At 43.4% G+C, this 19,172-nt stretch overlaps 2 protein-coding genes across 28 annotated transcripts in view; one reads left to right on the forward strand and one right to left on the reverse strand.

The window, feature by feature from the left end:
* Window positions 1–12,478, reverse strand: part of SFI1 (SFI1 centrin binding protein) — a 107,791-nt gene extending 95,313 nt beyond the window's left edge. For 4 of the 21 annotated variants that reach the window (XM_019643069.1, XM_019643068.1, XM_019643065.1 and 1 more), the window contains exons 1-2: window positions 8,011–8,308; window positions 1,643–1,770 (exon numbers count right to left, since the gene is read on the reverse strand). In XM_019643069.1, the coding sequence (XP_019498614.1) occupies window positions 1,643–1,740 (98 nt within the window). In that variant the 5' untranslated portion in view covers window positions 1,741–1,770; window positions 8,011–8,308. The other 17 variants (XM_019643070.1, XM_019643064.1, XM_019643059.1 and 14 more) reach the window with 16 other exon arrangements.
* EIF4ENIF1 (eukaryotic translation initiation factor 4E nuclear import factor 1) overlaps window positions 12,456–19,172 on the forward strand; it is a 45,488-nt gene continuing 38,771 nt past the window's right edge. For 4 of the 7 annotated variants that reach the window (XM_019643078.1, XM_019643079.1, XM_019643077.1 and 1 more), the window contains exons 1-2: window positions 12,608–12,737; window positions 13,390–13,512. In XM_019643078.1, the coding sequence (XP_019498623.1) occupies window positions 13,417–13,512 (96 nt within the window). In that variant the 5' untranslated portion in view covers window positions 12,608–12,737; window positions 13,390–13,416. The other 3 variants (XM_019643075.1, XM_019643076.1, XM_019643074.1) reach the window with 3 other exon arrangements.

Below are 19,172 nucleotides of genomic sequence, written 5' to 3' on the forward strand. Positions count from 1 at the left end.
TGACGTCCTCCACAACTAGACTGAAGAACAAAAGGACAGCAACTTGTCTGTTCCCCTCCCCCAATTCCCCAATAAAATCTTAAAAAAAAAAAAAAAGAAAAACACAGACAAAATACGTCATGACTGTTTCGACAACCCAATAGATTGAAGACGACTTGAGCTGAGCTATCGCTGAGCTGCCGGTGGGCAGCCGGATGGCTCAGTTGGTTAGAGTGCGTGCTCTTAACAAGGTTGCCAGTTTGACTCCCACATGGGATAGTGGGACTGAAAACGGTGAGTGGACTTGGAACTGAGCTGCGCCCTCCACAACTAAGATTGAATGACATCAACTTGACTTGGAGCTGTTGGTCCTGGAAAAAAACACTGTTCCTCAATAAAGTTAAAAAAAAAAAAATCCAACACCAGTCATGATAAAACTCCCAGAGTCCCAAAGAAAACAGACGACATATTAAAAATAGGATAATCTGAAAGATGGCTTATATATAAAGGTGTGTGTGTCCAGGAACACAGCAGACAATGAAGGAACCTGAGGCTAATAGAAGCTAAGCTGGTATTACCTCTAATATCACCAAAGAGACAAGGGAAAGGAATAATTACCAGGATCTAGGAGACTCATATAGAGTCTGCTGCCTTCCGAAGTGCTTTGAGCTTCAGTGGAGGAACACGGCCAACCCAGTGTCTTACAAGGAGGGAGCTCAGGGAATAAAGTCTGGTCTCACTCTCCTCCCTCCCTCCTATCTCCTCCTCCTATCTCTTTGGCCAAATCCATCAGGAAGCCTGGATGCTGATGAGTGGAGATTAGATCTGGAGGGGTAAACTGAATATATCCAGCACAAAGAGGTAGCTCACGGACTTTGGGAGAATTCTGAATTACAGCCTCAAGGACTAGAACTGGTATCTCAACATTGTTAGGTCTTGCTGCTTCTCTGAGTGTGCTGACCTGCTTACCTCCTACAGCACAGGCTCCCTGTTGCCTCTGCATGGTGGAGATTGCAACCTCTGTCACAGCAACCTTAGCATTAGGTGGGCCTCTCTTTAAATTAGGTGGGCTGTTTCAGCTTTAGAGAGAAACCTCTGATTAGCCCTATGTGGTCACATGCCCACACTGAACCAATCACTGTGTATAAGGCAGTGGAATACCCTTGACTGGCCAGCTGCAAATCACAAGCTCACTCCTGTGAATCTGAGGTTTACTAGTAAATCAGTCTCTTTCTTGTAAATTCTTCCCTTTTGCCTAGACGAGCCAGAGTTGAATTGTTATTTGGAATCAAAAGAAACTTAATGCAGGCTCAAAGCAACCATGATCAAAAGGAGGGAAAAAGATACAAAAGCCAGCTAGCCATAATGTTTTAACTTCTAACCTCAGGAAAATCATCCTCATTCCTGCTCAAAATCAAAACTTTAATGATGCAAAATGGTTTTGGGCTGTAACATAAGGTATGAAATGTGCATTATACACTATACTCCAGATGAGAAATCCAAAAACCAACAACAAAAAATCCTCACCCAAACTTCCTATCTCACTACTCATGATTTAGGGAAAACCTACATTTTATATTCTTTTCACACAGAAAAAAAATGTTTACAGGCTTTTACAAAGGCCATAATTTCAGTTATCTTTTTTGCAAGTCCCATCACTCACCTGGAGTCAATCTTCCTCTCCATTCTCTGCTTTATCTTTTTTTGATGGAAATTCAACCAGTGGCTTGACATACACTTCTTAGTGAGCACATTTTTCATGAATCAAAGTCATTTATCTTCCCCTTCTAACTAAAAGAAAAAGGGAATAAAAGAGAGAATAAATTAGGAGCCATATTTCTGAACAGCTGCATGCCAGTTTCTGGTCTCCTGCCCTTCCTTTATTCAACACCTGATGAACTTGGGAAGTCTCCGATTTAAAACACTTTTTAGGGCTGGCCGAGTGGCATGTTGGCTAAGAGTTAGTTGGTTTGGGACACCAGCTCTGAGCAGCAGGGCCCCGGTTCACATCCCGCATTAGGGCCAGTGACACTGCACAAGATGGTGAACAACAGCTTGACCTGGAGCTGGGCTGCTGTGAGTCCCTGGCGATGGCGTAGGCTGCCATGGGGCTGGCCGGAAGCTGGCGTGAGCTTTCACGAGCTGCTGTGAGCGGCCGTCTAATGGCCGGCGAGCCACTGCCTCACCTGGGAAGAGCGCAATGATAATACCAACATGGGCCAGTGAAGTGACGTCCTCCACAACTAGACTGAAGAACAAAAGGACAGCAACTTGTCTGTTCCCCTTCCCCGATTCCCCAACACTGTTCCCCTCCCTCAATTCCCCAATAAAAAATCTTTAAATAATAAAATAAAATACTTTTTAAATTGCATTTTTAAGAAGTTGTTTTCTAAGGAAGGAAACTAAGAGGAGACAGAGCCACACTCAAAAGGTTACATACGACTGGCTCATTCCTCCTGTCCAGGTAATGTTCTTAGACCTTCAACTTCCCTTCATAAGAACACCAGTAGAGGCCAAAAATTTCCCAGATTAATTTTTATGGCTGTCAATATTACCTATAAGAATCTTCAGGCAGTTTTTGATAAGAAGTAAAGTGCTGTGTACAGTTTTCATTTTCATTTGGTGGTAATTTCTACCAATAAGATTTATTATGAACGGAATAATAACACGGTTTTTATTTCTTAGGGCAAAGAATAGCAATGTTGTGTGTTGAACTGGGTTCGTTAAAAAGATATGCTGGAGTCCTAACCCCTAGTACCTACGAATATGACCGTATTTGGAAATAGTCTTTGCAGATGTAATTAAGATGTAAGTTAAGATGTGGTCATACTGGAATAGGGTGGGCCCTTAATCCAATATGATTGGTGTCTTTAAAGAAATAGAAGGAACACAGGGACAGATACAGAGAGAAAGCCAGGTGAAGACAGACACACGGGGAATATCGTATGTGATAATCAAAGCAGAGATTTTGGAGTGATGTGTCTACAAGCCAAGGAACCCTAAGGACTGCTAGCAACACCAGAAGCTAAGCGAAAAGCATGCAACAGATCCTCCCCTCAAGCTTTCAGAAAGATGACGATGGCCCTGTCGACATCTTGGTTTCAGATTTCTGGCCTCCAGAACTAACAGATAATAAATTTGTTGTTTTAAGCCATGCAGTTTGTGGCATTTTGTTACAGCAGACTTTGGAAACCAATACAAGTAGTAAGACAAAGGAGTTAGATTTAAGTGCATGGTGGAGGAAAGCTAATAGGGTGGATATGTCCTATGTTGGGTAATTGTGATGCATTCATACTGAGACATTCATTCTAAAAGAATGAAATCACTCTTTATAAACAAGGTCACCCTTATAATCAAGGTCACATATTTCAATGACTATCAGACAAGGAATTAGCCAAAAGAATTTATCCATACAAAATGAACAGTTCTTACTGAGGTCAAACCTATGTACTACTAGTAGTCTTTCTGGTATCACTCTCCAAGTGACATAGGTCACCATTTGTGACTATTTCCATAAATAAATTAGATTGAAGGATGATTAAATAAAGACTTTTGGTGAAATACTACAATAAATGGGTCATTGCCATGGGTTTATGTCTTGTTACAATGATTCTAGGAATGTTATCTGTAGTGCAAGACTCCCTTTTGTTATACACTGTGTGCCAACATTCTAAGTACTTGTACATATCTATCTGCCTTCCCCATTAGAGTATAAATTCCATGAAAACACACGTCTTGTTAGGGAGGCCACTTCATGGATAGTGTAGATGCCTGACCACTGCACTGTACACCTGAAGCTGATGTTCAATAATATTGTATGTCAACTATAATTTAATATATATTAAATATTATATTTAATATTTAATATAGAGGGGGTTGTCACTTTGTGAGGGGCGAAAAGTAAAACTACTGTATTATTTTCTACATCTAAAACTAATAAAAAATTCCATAAAACAAAAGCTACACATATGTCTGATTTTTCTCACCACTATCTCCAGCATCTAAAACGATGTCTAGAACCTGACAGGTGAAATATATAAATATTGGAAAGGCTGGGACACAGGTTTGATCTCAAAGATATGAATATGAACTTGCTTCTGAGTTGGAATACACATAATAACCAAAAACAAAGATTATTAGGTGTGGATTCCCAGTTACACATATAGATTGCCCACATGACAGTAAAGGATAAAAGGGTATACAAGAGATGGGAGAAGGAATCACAGGAAATGAAAGACTGCCACAAATTTTTGCAACAAGAAAGTGGAAAGAGGAAAATTAACGGCCGGAACAGATTGAGGAAATAAAAATCAACAGAGTGGGATACCAAAGAGAAGAAGGCCAACTGAATCCCAGAAGAGCTCAGAACTAGAAGGAACAAGGAAAGGCTCCCAGAAGTCATAGGCCACAAATGAGGGGATTGAATGAGTCTATATGGTGAGCATCTGAGGCCCCTGGTCTCCTTCCCAACCTGGCCAGGCAGGTATACAGCTCCCTCCCCACACTCTGCTTCCACAATTCTTACAGCTAGACTGGTACCTTCCCAGTCTCACAAGCTAAGAATTAACAGACCTCTAGATTCTGACATCTGTGCCCCACCTCCATTAATAAAAAGGGAAACCTGCCCCTACAGAGAAGCTCACAAACGGATAACCCCTGCTCAGAGTCTGGGAGCTCCCAATTAATCTCTCAGTTGCTGACACTTAAGTATGAATGGACAGTCAAGAATCACAAGACATTTGGAAATTACCTTCAACAAGAAAAAGAGACCAAAACAAACAAAGGAATCTGAGGAAGTACCACTACCTATGATGTACTCCTGCCCAAAACTTGCATCTAAATATTATCAAGCCTCATCTAAAACTAAGTATCACCTAACAAAAAATACAGGGGACAAACAAAATGACTTGGCAAAATTGACAATGTAGGAAACTTTATAGGACAAACGACCCAGTTCCTTCAACAAATAAACTGCAAAGGAAAGAAGGGAAAACTTACACATTAAGAGACTTAAGATGTATGTTAACCAAATGCAATGTATAGACTTTAATTATTTTGGTACTCAAATTTCTCCTATTTTATCTGTAAAATTTTCAGTGTATTCTGTAAAATATGTCCTTTTAAAAGAACTAACACTAAAAATTAATGGTAATTTTTAAGTAACTCATGAAAACATTAAGTTTAAAAAAAATTGAAGTTTAAATTGTTTTGGTAATTTCTTGCTTTTTGTTTGACAGTTGATTTGTAGTTTGTTAAAATCAAGATCCAGGGCCGGCTGAGTGGCGCGTTGAGTAAGAGTTGGCTTGGGATGCCAGCTCTGAGCAGCAGAGCCCCGGTTCGGATCCCACATTGGGGCCAGTGACACTGCGCCCTCTACAGTTAGGATGGTGAACAATGGCTCGACCTGGAGCTGGGCTGCTGTGAGTCGCCAGCAACGGCGTGGGCTGCCATAAGCTACCATGAGTGGCTGGCAGCCAACTTTAGCTGCCAAGATGCCCCGTGAGCGGCCGTCCAGTGGCCGGCGACCAATCTGCCTCAACCGAGAAGAGCGCAGTGATGATGCCAACATGGGCCAGTGAAGCGACATCCTCCACAACTAGACTGAAGAACAAAAGGACAGCAACTTGTCTGTTCCCCTTCCCCGATTCCCAATGCTGTACCCTCCCCCAATTCCCAAATAAAATCTTAAAAAAAAAAAAAGTGAAAGCCCAAATGTGTACCAACTCATGGATGGATAAACGAAATACGGTATCTCCACACAATGAAATGTTTATTTCGCCATAAAAAGAAATGTGATATTGTTACATGCTAAAACATGGATGATCCTTGAAAACATTATGCTAAGTGAATGAAGCCAATCACAAAGGACCACATATTGTATAATTCCATTCATATGAAATGTCCAGAACAGGCAAATCTATGGAGTCAGAAAGTAAATTGGGCGTTGCCAAGAGCTGGGGGGAATGAAGGAAAATGGGTAGTGCCTACTAACAGATGAGTGGATACTAACATTCTCTTCTGGGTGATTAAAATGTTCCAAAGTTGATTATGGTGATGTTGCATAACTATGTGAATATACTAAAAACCCATGAATTGAACACTTTAAATGGGTGACTTGTATGATATGTGAATTACAGTAATATCTTGGTTTGCGAGCATAATTTGTTCCAGAAACAAACTACTCATATTGCAAGATATCGCTCATTTACCAAGTTAAAATGTATTAGAAATGTTTGCTCGTCTTGCGGAACACTCGCAAAACAAGTTACTCGCAATCCAAGATTTTACTGTATATCTCAACAAAGCTGTTAAAAGAAGGAAAAGAGGAGGACGAGGTGGAGGAAGAAATAGAAGTAGCAGTAATTACAGGAGACTGCTCCAAAAGCCAAGGCAGCAAATTAAGAAAAAAATAAAAAGGGATCCAGGCAAGTGAATTCAACACAAGAGAATAGTGAAAAGAAGCAAATCCTAAAACAGATGCAAAAAGAAGTCCCTGGATTAGAACTAGGTACAGCAGGCAAGAGCCACGAGATCAGATTAGAGCAGAGGAAAGAAGTCTCCATGAAAAAAATAAAATGGATGGTTTTAAGACTGTGCAAAAAATTAGATAGCTATATGAGAAATGCTGAAGCATTCAGAAAAAAATTTTGGTGATCCGTGTAAGGAATACCAGGCAACTGAGAAAATAAGACCATTATTAATTCTCAGAAGAAATGATGGCATACAAGAGGGTTTCAGTGCTCTACTTGGTTCAGCTGTGACTATCTGTTATATAAACACTATTAACAACAAATTACCACATAACCACATTGGTGAGATGAAGGAAAACTGTGAGCTAAGTAATTACCTCCCACGAATAAGAGTCAACACTTAACGTGTAAAATTAACAAATCACAGGTGAAACATAGCTGAAAGAAATATCACCTATAAGGATATTTACTTCCAATTTATAAATATTCGACTGTCGGAAAAGTCATGACGTATTTTTTGGTTTTCGTTGCAAAAATGCGTCATGACTTTTCCGACAACCCAATAACATCAGAATAAACAGCTAGAAGAAAGGAAATTAGAACTGGGGTATGGGGGCTATTTTCTATGAGTTTTTAAATTAGTTTTTTAAATTATGTATTGTTAATTTGACAAATCTAAATCAAAAGTATCTTAAAGAAGTTTCTACAGTATTTTGCAACTTCTAACAATGACTGAGAAATGAATGATCCTACTAAAAAAAAAAAAAAAGCAAGGAAATACAGTACCTAAATGTATATCTTAAGCCCCAGAATAACTTTCAACTATTTCCAGAAAGCCGTCCCTGACACCTCCAAGCCTCATATTTTTATGGCCTTAGGAGGGTAACACGCAATCTAAGTAAGATGTAGAAATTATATTTAAAATAACATTTATGAAGTGGTTCCTCTGTGCCATGTATAGTACTAAGCACTTTTCATTAATTACCTACTTCTTAATACAACCACCCCAACAGGTGAGATACAGCCATTTCATGTCACAGACAAGTGCCCAAGGTCACCAGCTAAGTGGTAGAGCTGGGAGTGGTACTCAGGTTCCTAATACCATTCATTCGACAAAAACTTACTGTACATCTATAGAGGTTAACAAGAAATCTGAACGGCCTACCAGCAAATAAAAAAGAAGCACTAATCTCCTACTGCGAGGGAGGCTTCACGGTGTTTGCCCAGTTGGCCCCTCCGGGCTCAGATGGGACTCCTGAGATCTGTATACACTAGCCCCTCGCGGAGCTACGTAGCAGGGATCCAGAAACCCCCGGTTCGGATCCGCGCACGCTAATGGGCCTTGCCTGGACTCGGGTACCGGCAGCCGCCAGCGGCGCTTTGCGCGCGCGAGAGGATGCTGTATCCCCAGACCCGGGAGACAAGACGGTGACGAGAAACACCCGGCAAAAACCACACGAGCGCCGCGCTGGGCGAAGAGGGCGGGCCCCGGACGCCGTCCTGCGCGCTCTTTTCCCGTCTCCTCCACTCCCCACCTAGCACCGTGGGTAGGCAGCATCACCTGCACTTCTAGAAGAGGAGGAAGCAGAGCTCCCACAGGAGAGCGACCCAGCCCAGCTCGGAGGGACATGCGCTCGCCGCTGGGCTCCTGGCCGGAGAGGCCGTAGCATTCAGAGGTTGGGGACGGTTGGACCAGGCCTCATACCTAAGGAAGCCAAGCCCTCCGGCCTGGAGGCTCAGGGAAGTCTGAACCGGAGCGGGAGGTCACCGACTGGCCGCCTGAGTCCGGCGCTTCCCGAGCCTCTGCACGCACGTCTCCCGCCGGCCCCACCCCATCTCCACGGCGACGCAGCGTGCGTGAGGGACGCCCTGCCAGGGACCACCCCAGAGTTCGCGCAGTCTCAGTCCAACAGGTGACACGCCTCCCCTTGGCAGTGGTTGAGAGTCGGCTATGCGAGTTAGCCAGGAGGGGCGTAGATAAACGCACCTTCGGAACAGCCCACGGAGGTCTCTCTGCCTCTTTGGGCTGCCAGCTTCTCTCTGAGCTCAACTTCCTACTGCTACTCTTGGACAAGAGTGGGAGCTGTTTCGAAGCGGATCCCCGAGTTACGCTTCGCAAGGCAAGCACTAGGGATGAGGTTCCTGTCTGGAGGCCGGCGCTAAGAGTTCTATCACCTCCAGGTTCCCACGTGAGCATCTCCAGGTTCTCCTTGATTCCCGGGGAGTGTGAGCCCACCCGTAAGGAGTAGGGCGCGCGCATGCGTGAAACAGGAGCCTGTCAATGTGGACGCGGGGAGGGGCGTTAAGGGCGCGTCTTTCCGCGGCCCCTGAATTAAAATTATCCCAGGCTGATATCTTCTCTTAACCCTTCCTTTAAAACTGTAATTAGTAAGCACTAGTTATAAATAGTAGTTAAAATTTTAAACGTGGGTCCATTCTGATCATCTTTTAAAAATAGAGGTGGGGGAGGGTAGGTATTTTCTTAAGCTTTTCTCCTGTGCTTTGTAAAACATCGTTTGAAAGCACAGATGTCTGGTGGAGAGAGCAAAGGCTAGCATTATGTATATAAATGCTTGAAAGGTTTTACGTTAAAAACAGAAAAATAACTTGTTGGGTGTCTCAGGAATAGAATCAGGTTAATTTGTATTTTTGTTCTATTTTCTACGTATGCTAATTTTTGTAATTTAAAACGTGTTTTAAAAACGGAGGAGTTCCACTTTAGTGGGACACTGGGGCCAATCTTTTAGGGACAACTCTTATCCGAAGATATGCAGCCAAGTAGTTTTAAATAATTTAGTGAGTTTCAAAGTCCTAATTAACACAGTAATATTTACTTATTGTAAAACTAGTCCTTCTTATAAGTAGTTTATATAAATTATGACATATCCAAGATAATAAATCAATACGCATGCTTTCTAGATAATTTGCTGGTGCTTTCTTTGTCACGTGCATTTATCACCATAATTCAGGAAGGGATGAAAGCCCTTTCCATTTGAGTTATAATGAAAATAGTCCTGTAGAGAAAGATTGGAACATAACAGTATTGAATAGCTAGGGTAGCAGCACTTTACATGGTGTCAGGCTGTTTTAAGTACTTCTCTGTTCCATTCAGCAGCGGTCTAGGCTTTGCATAGAATTTGCTGTGTAGTCTTCCGGAAGTCCCTTAGTAATTTTCTTATGGTCCTTAACCTGAGTACATGTGAGCACAACTGTGACACTGTTCATATCCTATTTCCTTGGAACTAATTACCCTTGGAGGAGAAAAACAAAACAAAACAAACAAAAAAACTGAGTAGGAGAAGGCCCATTTTGAGAGGTACAGGACAGTCGAGTTATAATTTCAACTTTCTGAAATGAGGCTGCTCTCAAATTTTCTAGGTTTCTAATATTTTCATTTGCTTCTCCACTGTTCTTGGACTGCTAATTTCCCCAACTGACTGAATCTTTGAGTTCCCTTAGGCCAAACTTTGAACCAACAATTTGAACCTAAACCAAGATCTTACAAATATTTAGTAAGCAACTAGAATGAATCATTTCTCTTACTCTCTCCAAGGGTTTCCCATACTAATATTTGAAAATTGTTAGTTGCAAAATGGGGCACTTAGAATTACAAAATATTTCTGCTAAGAAGAATAACATTCAAAAGCTACAATGAAACAAGTGTTTGCAAGGATCTAGCTTTTGTATGGCCTCCTTTAGTAAATTATTACCTTTGTTCCTAGGTAATAATTGTCTTCTTTCACAAGGACAAATGGAGACTGAAAGGTAAGTTGAGAACAAGGTTCTACAAGACATTAAAAGAAGAGCCTGGTAGAAGAGTGCATCCTAACTAGGATAGACCAGAGGGCCCTGGAAATTACTAGCTCCAGGCCAATATCATGATAGTAAATTGCCTTGAGCAGATTTCACATGTGGTTTGTGGTAATTTTAAGGTATGCCCATAAATTCTTTTAACACTCCTCCCATATAAAGGTGTAGTCCTAAGTCCCCTCCTCTTGAATATAGGCCAGCCTTAGTGACTCCTATCTAAAGAACAGAATGTGGCATGTGGCAGAACAGAGTGAACAGGTTAGAAAATTCAGCAACTGTCTGACTCTCTTGTTCTCTCTGGATACTTGCCCTCAGAATCCAGCCAACATGTGAGGAAGCTCAGGCTACACAGATAGGCCACGTGTAAGTGTTCCAGCCAACATCAACCACCAAACATGTCAGTGAGTCATTAGATGTTCGTAGCCCCCAGCCTTCCACTGCTCCAGATGATGCTGAATGGAGCAGAGACCAGCTGTCCCAGTTAGAGCCAGCCAAATTGCAGATTTGGGTGCAAAATAAATGTTGAGGTAAGCCACTGAGTTTTGGGGTGATGTTACACAGCAATAGATAACCAGAACAGTATTTTTAATACGTTATGTCTAAGTCCCACTACAAACTTAAAAAATAGATACTGCTATCCCTTTTGACACATGAGTAAATGGGTCCAGAAAAGTGAAATGACTGGCTCAGGTTTCACACTAAGTGGCAGAGATCAGGATTTAACAACTTCAAAGAATAGGTGTCTCCACTAGTCCATAATGGCAAGGGGATTAGGCCATTTCTTCAGCATTAGGAAGAACCTGGATTCCAAAAGCAATTTGGTTTTAATAATAACCACCACCACCAATGCTTGTTGTGTCTCTGTATAGGCTTAAAGAAAAAATACCCAGCAGCTTTATGAAAGTTTATAAGGCTTTTTACCCACCTTTTCCCATTTAATCTTGACAACAGCCTTCTCAGTGGGTTATCATCTTCCCAATTTTACAGATGAGAAAATCAAGGCTAAGAACAAAAGGCATAATTCTCCACAGCCTATAGGGTAGAGCTGGGATGCAAACTCCTCCAATTTGCAAATGTTTCCCACTCTGCTTCTTGCTGCAGAGAAAAGATAGGTTGTAAGAAATATCTTTTATTCAGTATTATAAAGGAAAAGAAAAACGTTTTCGTAATTCTTTTCTCTGTTGTCAAGACTCCTAGGAAGGAAACTCAGTGATCTCGCATTGTCCAATCCCGATTTCACAAGTGAAGAAAGTGAAACTAAAAGTAGGCCCCTTCAAAGAAATGTAGACTTCGATACCTTTTAGCGAGAAAAGTTGATTCCCTCCACGCCTATGTATCATTTTACACAAACCCTGGGCGGTCCCACTGGGCAGAAACGGGCTGGTGATAATCCTGCAGAGCAGGCTCATAGGTGATCTCGGTCAAAACTTTCCTGACGGCTCCTCCCCCCGCACAACAGTTACTCTCGTTGCTCACAAAGTAGGGAAATAATATTTGTGTTTCTGTGCCCCCGTTAGCCAGTCTCGGCACTGGGTAACTAAGCGCTTGAGGTTCGCCATCTCATTTTCACCCAAACACACTTGCACTTCCGGTTCCCATGCAGATTTCAGGTTATGGGCGGGAAAGAACATTTCAATAAATTTGTCGCCCTTAGCTCAATCAAAAGCAATCATGGCAAGTTTGCCTACTAATGCATCAACGAGTGATCTCGTTTATTCCTCATAGACTTATACAGAGAGGCCATTTTAGAAAGGATAAGAGCTAAACTCAGAGATGTCACCAAGATTACACCTCCAGTAAAAGAGCTGAGGTTCTAGCCCACACCCGAAAGGCTCAAAAGCCTCCAGGTTCGCCTAACTCACTCGCACTGCTTAACCCCAGGGTTCGCCGCCAGCTCGAACCGTGCAATCGCAGCGGTCGACGGTCGGGCTCCCAAGTCGGGCCAATCCACGGACCCCAGCCCACTTATCCACTGCTACCTCCGTCCCAAGGGAGCAGCCTGGCGCGGGCTCCAAGTACAGCCCGCCCCGCCCCGAATTGCGCATGGGAACGCGGCATCCTCGGGGCTGCCCACGACGACCGCCTGCACGCACCAGGGAGGGCTTCCGCCGCCCCGGACCCGGCCTCCTCCCCTCCGCCGCCACCGCCTTCCCGCCACCGAACGCACGCAGGGACCGGCGCCCGGGGAACGCGACGCGATGTTTCTCTTTTTCGTCCGGCATCGCCGCGGCCACCTCACATCCGGGCGAAGGCGGTGCTCGGGCCCGGGTGCGTGGAGGGAGTTATTAAGGGGGAGGGGGCCAGGGAGAAGGGGCGGAGGGCTGGGTCGTGGTTACGGCGGCGGCTGGGACGCGAGGCCAGCGGGGTGGCGGGGCCCCAGCGCCGGGGCGGACGGCCGCGGGCCTGCGCCGGCTCCTGCTCTGAGCGCCCGGGCGGGGGGGATTCGGCCTCCCCGCTCCCTCCGGCCCGCCTCCCCTCGTGAGTACCATCCCCGCCCTTCCTCCGAAGGAAGGCGCCGGGTCGGGGCCTGCGCGAGAGGCCGGGGGTTGGGGTCGCGGCCCGGGGAAGCTGAGTTTCGGAGCTGAAGCCGGCGTTCGCTCCTTCCTTGCCACGGGCGCCTCTGACATGGCCACAGGTGCGGCCGGCTGGCCGAGAGGCGCTCGGGCTCCGTCCCCAGTCCCTGACCCCTGGATAACAAGGGGCAACTGGCGCCGTCCATTGGCAAGTGACAGGCACTGTACTACAGCCCGACTTACCGGATTCCCGGACCCAACCAGTCTCCTACCTGTCCACCCTCCGGGAAACTTCCCCACTACTGCCTGAATGGTTCCCATGGGTGGCAGCGACCAATCTTGGTTTCCTTTTGTAGTAAGGCTGCTTAAAGGCTGTGTACCCTGATTTGGGCACCTTCCACTTCTTTCCTTACGTTTTTGATGCTTAGAGCACTTTATTTACTAGAAGAGATAACTAACTGGTTTTATTTCCAGTTGGGTTCTGGTTTATAGCATAATTGTGAGGGTTTGTTTTTTTAAAGTAGTCATTTTAAGAGATTAGAGTTTCATTTTCTTAAACAGCCAAGACTTCTGAAAATTTATTCTCAGTGACAATTTTGTGTTGATTTATCTTCCAGGTGCAAAGAATTGTAGACCAAGGAGCCATGGATAGGAGAAGTGTGGGTGAAACAGAAAATGGAGATACTTTCCTTGACTTGAAGAAGCAGCCAGCATCGAAATCTCCCCATCGCTATACAAAAGTAGGCTTTGTTACTACTGAAATAGTGTTTCTTTATAAAGGTGGGGAGGTTAGTAACATTGTGTAGGTATTTTCTTAGTATTATCTAAAGTGTAGTTTCATTCTGACTTTAAATGGACTGAATATTAACTAGTTTAGTAAAGCATTGCTTTGAACGTTTTTCTAAAGTGTGAATACGGAGTTTAAACTAGAATTTGCTTCTAAGAAGCTTTCAGGTGAAGGGAATATCAGCTCAGATCTCATATGACTTTGTGGATCAGTATATGTTGGCACACAAACTCTGTAATAGCTGTGTAGCTGGTATGTTGTTGACTTACATGCTGTAGAGTAAGGATTCCAGGTCTGAGATGGCTCACAAAATCAGTGTCCTCTGTATTGATGTTTCCATAAGAGGTGAACCCCCCAAAGGAATGCTCTTTGGTCCATTCTAGGTGCTTGGCTAGGGTAACCAGATTTTTAAATTGTTTTTTACTTCCAGTTATAAATTGGATATGGATTCACAAAAGTAAGACTTCAATTATATTTCCCCTAGCCAAAAACTTGTGATTTAGATACCTGCTCTTCTAGATACCTGCTTTTTCCAGGGGGTTGCAAATCACTTCAAGGCCGTATATTTATTTATTTTTTTTTTTTTAAGGCCGTATATTTATTGACGATATTGTTTCAGTATCTTGTTGACTGTTGAATGTTTCTGAAGAGGTTGGCAGGACTCAGTGAGCTGTGAATTCATTTCTGGTTCCCTGAAGTGTATTGGGCTGGAGTATATAAAATGTGCTTGGGACAGTTGACAGGAAGGATTATGTCCTAGTTGGGCCCATATCTGTATTTTCTTAGTATGGACTCTGTCAAGGACTCTGGTGTGGTTATTGTCCCTGGCTTCCCAGGGTACTAATTGGTTAATATTTTTAAGTCAGGCTTTGTTTGTGTACTGGTGCCACCACTCTTACCTACTTGATAAAGTATCATGATGTCAGTAATACTCATTTTTAGCATTAAAACAAAAAGACCAATCTCTCTAGAGAAAAAAAGTGTTTTCAGGTGTAAAAGGGTTCTTGGTTAATTGCTGTCTTAACACAGTCTGTTTGGGCATAACAATGTGAGTTGGTACAAAGCACTTTAGTACTTCGTTCAGATTTGGTCTTCCCAAACGTATTGTAGTTCCCTTCAAACCTGAGAGTGCTTGAGTATTTCACAACTTAAATTCCTTACCTAAAATGTTGACAGGTGAATCCTGAATGGAGAAAAGCTTATTAAATGAAGAAAAACTGATTTGAACTACTTTTATAAGCTTCTGTGATGTGAACTCTGCTGGCACCTTTTGAATAAAAGTTCTGACTGGTACTCTTCTTGTAGAGTCCTGGCAGAGAGGCTTTTGAATCACTTTCACACTCTGATCTGAGGGTGGCATGTATATGTCATACTTATGTATATTCATCTTTATGCTTAAGTAATTCTTAGAAAGATGTTATTGATCTCTGTTAGGGTAGAACTTACGTATATCCACAGTAAAGATTAAGAAGCTCAGTATTGCCCATTTTTCACAGTCCAGTCTCAGAATTCTCCCATACTTGGATAAATGTGCCTAAAGTGGTTAAGAAAAGCATTTTTTTTAGGTTAATGGCAGTAGAACTTAAATATAATGGTTTTCTCTACGAAATTTAGTTGGAAATACGTTTACTTTTTGCTCCATTCAAGAGGATTTAGTTAATGGCCATGTTAGAATTGTGTTCAAACAATGTTAGGGTAGTGATTTCACATATATGTTTCTCAACACTAGTAATTTTATGTGAGACCCTTTCAACTTTTTCTTGCCTTCATTAGAGGTCTTTGTTAACCAGTTCTGAAGGTGTAGTACCTGCTATTCTATTAGTGATACTATCTTCTGCTTGAACTACAAAATAGAAATGCCTTGGACAATCCCATTATTCAGATCCATGTGTTTTTTTCTTCAAGTGAACAAGCTGATCTTAGATCGCAAAGTATACATACTATGTCCTGTTCCTCCTTTGCTACTGTATCTTGTTGTCACCTGTCACTTGGACAGGAAATAAAAGCAGAGGACACTCAAAACATTCAACTTGATCCTGACCAATGTTAATCATGCACATCAAATCTAAAGAGTAGGTGTTGGATTATCTGAGCTTAATTTCATGGGCATTCTTCATTAGAGGTGACTTTTTTTTTTTAGATTTTTCTTGGGGAATTGGGGGATGGGAACAGCGCTGGGGGATTGGGGGAAGGGGAACAGACAAGTTGCTGTCATTTTGTTCTTCAGTCTAGTTGTGGAGGACGTTGCTTCACTGGCTCAAGTTGGCACCATCATTGCGCTCTTCCCGGGCGAGGCAGATCAGTCGCCGGCTTCTGGACGACCGCTCACTGTGGCTGCTGGCCGCTCACGCTGGCTGCTGGCTACATACGGTAGCCCATGGCAACCCACTGCCACAGGGGCTGCAGCCTACACCGTCGCCGGCGACTCATGGCAGCCCAGCTCCAGGTTGAGCTGTTGTTCAGCATCTTAGCTGTAGAGGGCAGTGTCACTGGCCCTCATATGTGGGATCCGAACTGGGGCCCTCTGGCATCCCAAGCCAGTTCTTAACCATTGCGCCACTCGGCCGGCCCGAGGTGACTTTTTATGAATTGGCACCATTTTAGTCATCAGTGCCTGTAGGAATCTTTAAAAGAGACCACCCTAATTTGTGGCTGATAGTTGATCACAGTGGTACAGCCATATTTGTGTCTTTGCTTTAAAACCATTAAGAAAATAGACAAGCAACTGAAGTGGGCTGATTTGAGTAATCCTCCTAGTCTTGGAAAGAATCAGTTTTGAGACTTGAAGTCAAGCAAGCCTCTGAGAAAAGAGTAACTGATTTAAATCCTAGGTTGAAATCAGCAGTCAGATGGTCGGTTTTTCCTATACAAAGGTCTCATTTCATAACTTCATAGGTTTCTCTCATAAACTGAATTGAGTAGTAACCTCTAACAGGTGGCATTTCTGTGACACATCTAGCTACAGACTTCTTAGGCTAGTATGAAAATAAAATGCCTGTTTATATTGGGGAAGGCCAAAATATGGTATGAAAAATCATTATAAACAATGTTTCAGCTGTCCAGAAAACCTAGCTCACTGGAAGTTCTTGAGGCTGGCTGGCAACATCATAGGGTGCTATGAGAGGAGGACAACTTAGGGGAAGCCTGCCCAATGAGGTGGTAGTTTGGCTTAGGGTTCCCAGTTGTCCCACTGGACAGGGACACAACCCTGGGTGACAGAACTGTTGGGAAAGATTGTGCACCTTCCTTTGTGCTCTCAAGAGAAACAGGAAAGGAGAGGATAAGGGGCTGTTGAGTCCTACTTAGTTTAGGATCCCCCACTCTACCACTTACTTAACATGTGTGGCCTTCTCTGAATCTCATTCTTTTATTCTGTAAAATGCAGGTGAAATTGTATCTACCTCATAGGATTTTTGTGGGGAATAAATGAGAAAAATACATGTCAAGTGCTTAGAAAAGTGTCCAGCACACAATAAATATTGAAAGCTGCTTATGGCCTACTAAAGGTATAAGGTTAGGGGGAAATACTAAAAGTTACCTCCTTTAATACCAATTTTAGATCAAGTTGCTTGTTTTCTAAATGTCATGGTAACCATCTCCATTTTAGTATGAAACCAGAAAGCCCTATTGAAGATGTCATGCCAGCACCCTAAAAAGGATTTTAAGTTTTCTTCCTGTATTTATCTACCTGTTTACTTAATGTTTTATATTGCTTTGTTATCAATTGTATAAACATTTAAAAGTCAAGGTTTATTTTTATAAACTTTGTCATTGGCCAGATCAACAGAAAAAAACACTTTCCTATTTTTTCTCCCATTCCCTTCTTAGTTTCAAATAATACCTTTCAGTAGAAGAAGGTATTTGCATCAAGTCAGCCACCATTAGATGCTTGGGTGAATCCAGGTGCTAAATCCTGCTTATCAGTTCTGCAGGATACAGTTTGAATTCTGACTTGCCTGAAAGAACTGTTCTAAATGGTGCCCCCTTTAGCAACAAACCTCACAAATGGGGGATGGTGGAATGTATCCCGTACGTCCCCTATGTTGTTAGTTCACCATCACCTTGGTTGTCATCTATGGATGCTATTACCTCATTGTGATTCTATTTTTAAAAGCTTTCTAATCCTTTCGAAAAGTCATGTAAGGGCCGGCCGAGTGGTGCGTTGGTTAAGAACTGGCTTGGGACGCCAGAGGGCCCCGGTTCGGATCCCACATATGAGGGCCAGTGACACTGCCCTCTGCAGCTAAGATGGTGAATGGCAACTCGACCTGGGGCTGGGATGCCGTCAGCGTAGGCTGCAGTCCCCTACTGCAGTGGGCTGCCATAAGCTACTGTGTGTAGCCGTGAGCTACAGCTGCCGTGAGCAGCCGTCCAGAGGCCGGCGACTGATCTGCCTTGCCCGGGAAGAGCGCAATGATGGTGCCAACTTGGGCCAGTGAAGCAACATCCTCCACAACTAGACTGATGAACAAAACAACAGCAACTTGTCTGTTCCCCTTCCCCCGATTCCCCAGCGCTTTTCCCCTTCACCAATTCCCCAATAAAATCTTAAAAAAAAAAAAGAAAAGAAAAGTCATGTAAGTCAGTAGAATGAAATATCAGGTCAGTCAGCAACCATCTGAGAGCCTGTGGGTGTGTGGAGGGTAGGGACTGGTATAGGAAATCAAGGGCAGACCCAACCCAAATGCTGCTCCAGGGAGATTGACACAGGTGAGGTACTGGGTCACTTCTAGAGTGTTTGACCATTAGCAATGAAATAAAACTTGGGGTTTCTACAAAATATCCATGTTAATAATAAAAAATTGAGCTTTCTACTCTTGTGAATTGAGTTCACATCACAAAGGCAGAGAATATTTCCCCTTTCATCTCCTGTAAGTGACTTGTATGAAATTCTTCTATAATGTCAGAATGTCATCAGAATGCATAGGTGCTTCTCCTTGAGCTGAGCTGCCGCCCAGATGGCTCAGTGGATAGAATGTGTGCTCTATTTTTTTTTTTTTTAAAGATTTTATTGGGGAATTCAGGGAGGGGAACAGACTACTTGCTGTCATTTTGTTCGTCAGTCTAGTTGTGGAGGACGTTGCTTCACTGGCCCATGTTGGTATTATCATTGTGCTCTTCCCGGGTGAGGCAGTCGCTCACCGGCCATTGGATGGCTGCTCACAGTTGCTCTTGGCAGCTCATACTGGTTGCCGGCCATTCACGTAGCTCACGGCAGCCCACTGCAGCAGGGGCTGCAGCCTACGCTGTCGCCGGCAACTCACGGCAGCCCAGCTCCAGGTCGATCTTACCATCTTAGCTGTAGAGGGCGCAGCATCACTGACCCTCATGTGGGATCCAAACTGGGGCTTTGCTGCTGAGAGCTGGCGTTCCAATCCAACTCCTAACAAACGCACCACTTGGCTGGCCCTGTTTTTCTTTTCTTTTTTTTTTCAATAGCTATCCTAAGCAGAGGTGAGGTGGTATCTCACTGTGGGGTTTTTGTTTTTTTTTAAGATTTTTATTGGGGAGTTGTGGGGATGGGAACAGTGCTGGGGAATTGGGGGCAGGGGAACAGACAAGTTGTTGTCGTTCTGTTCTTCAGTCTAGTTGTGGAGGACGTTGCTTCACTGG

This window comes from Hipposideros armiger, unplaced genomic scaffold (genome assembly GCF_001890085.2).
Source record: "Hipposideros armiger isolate ML-2016 unplaced genomic scaffold, ASM189008v1 scaffold_75, whole genome shotgun sequence".
Taxonomy (NCBI): Eukaryota; Metazoa; Chordata; class Mammalia; order Chiroptera; family Hipposideridae; genus Hipposideros; species Hipposideros armiger.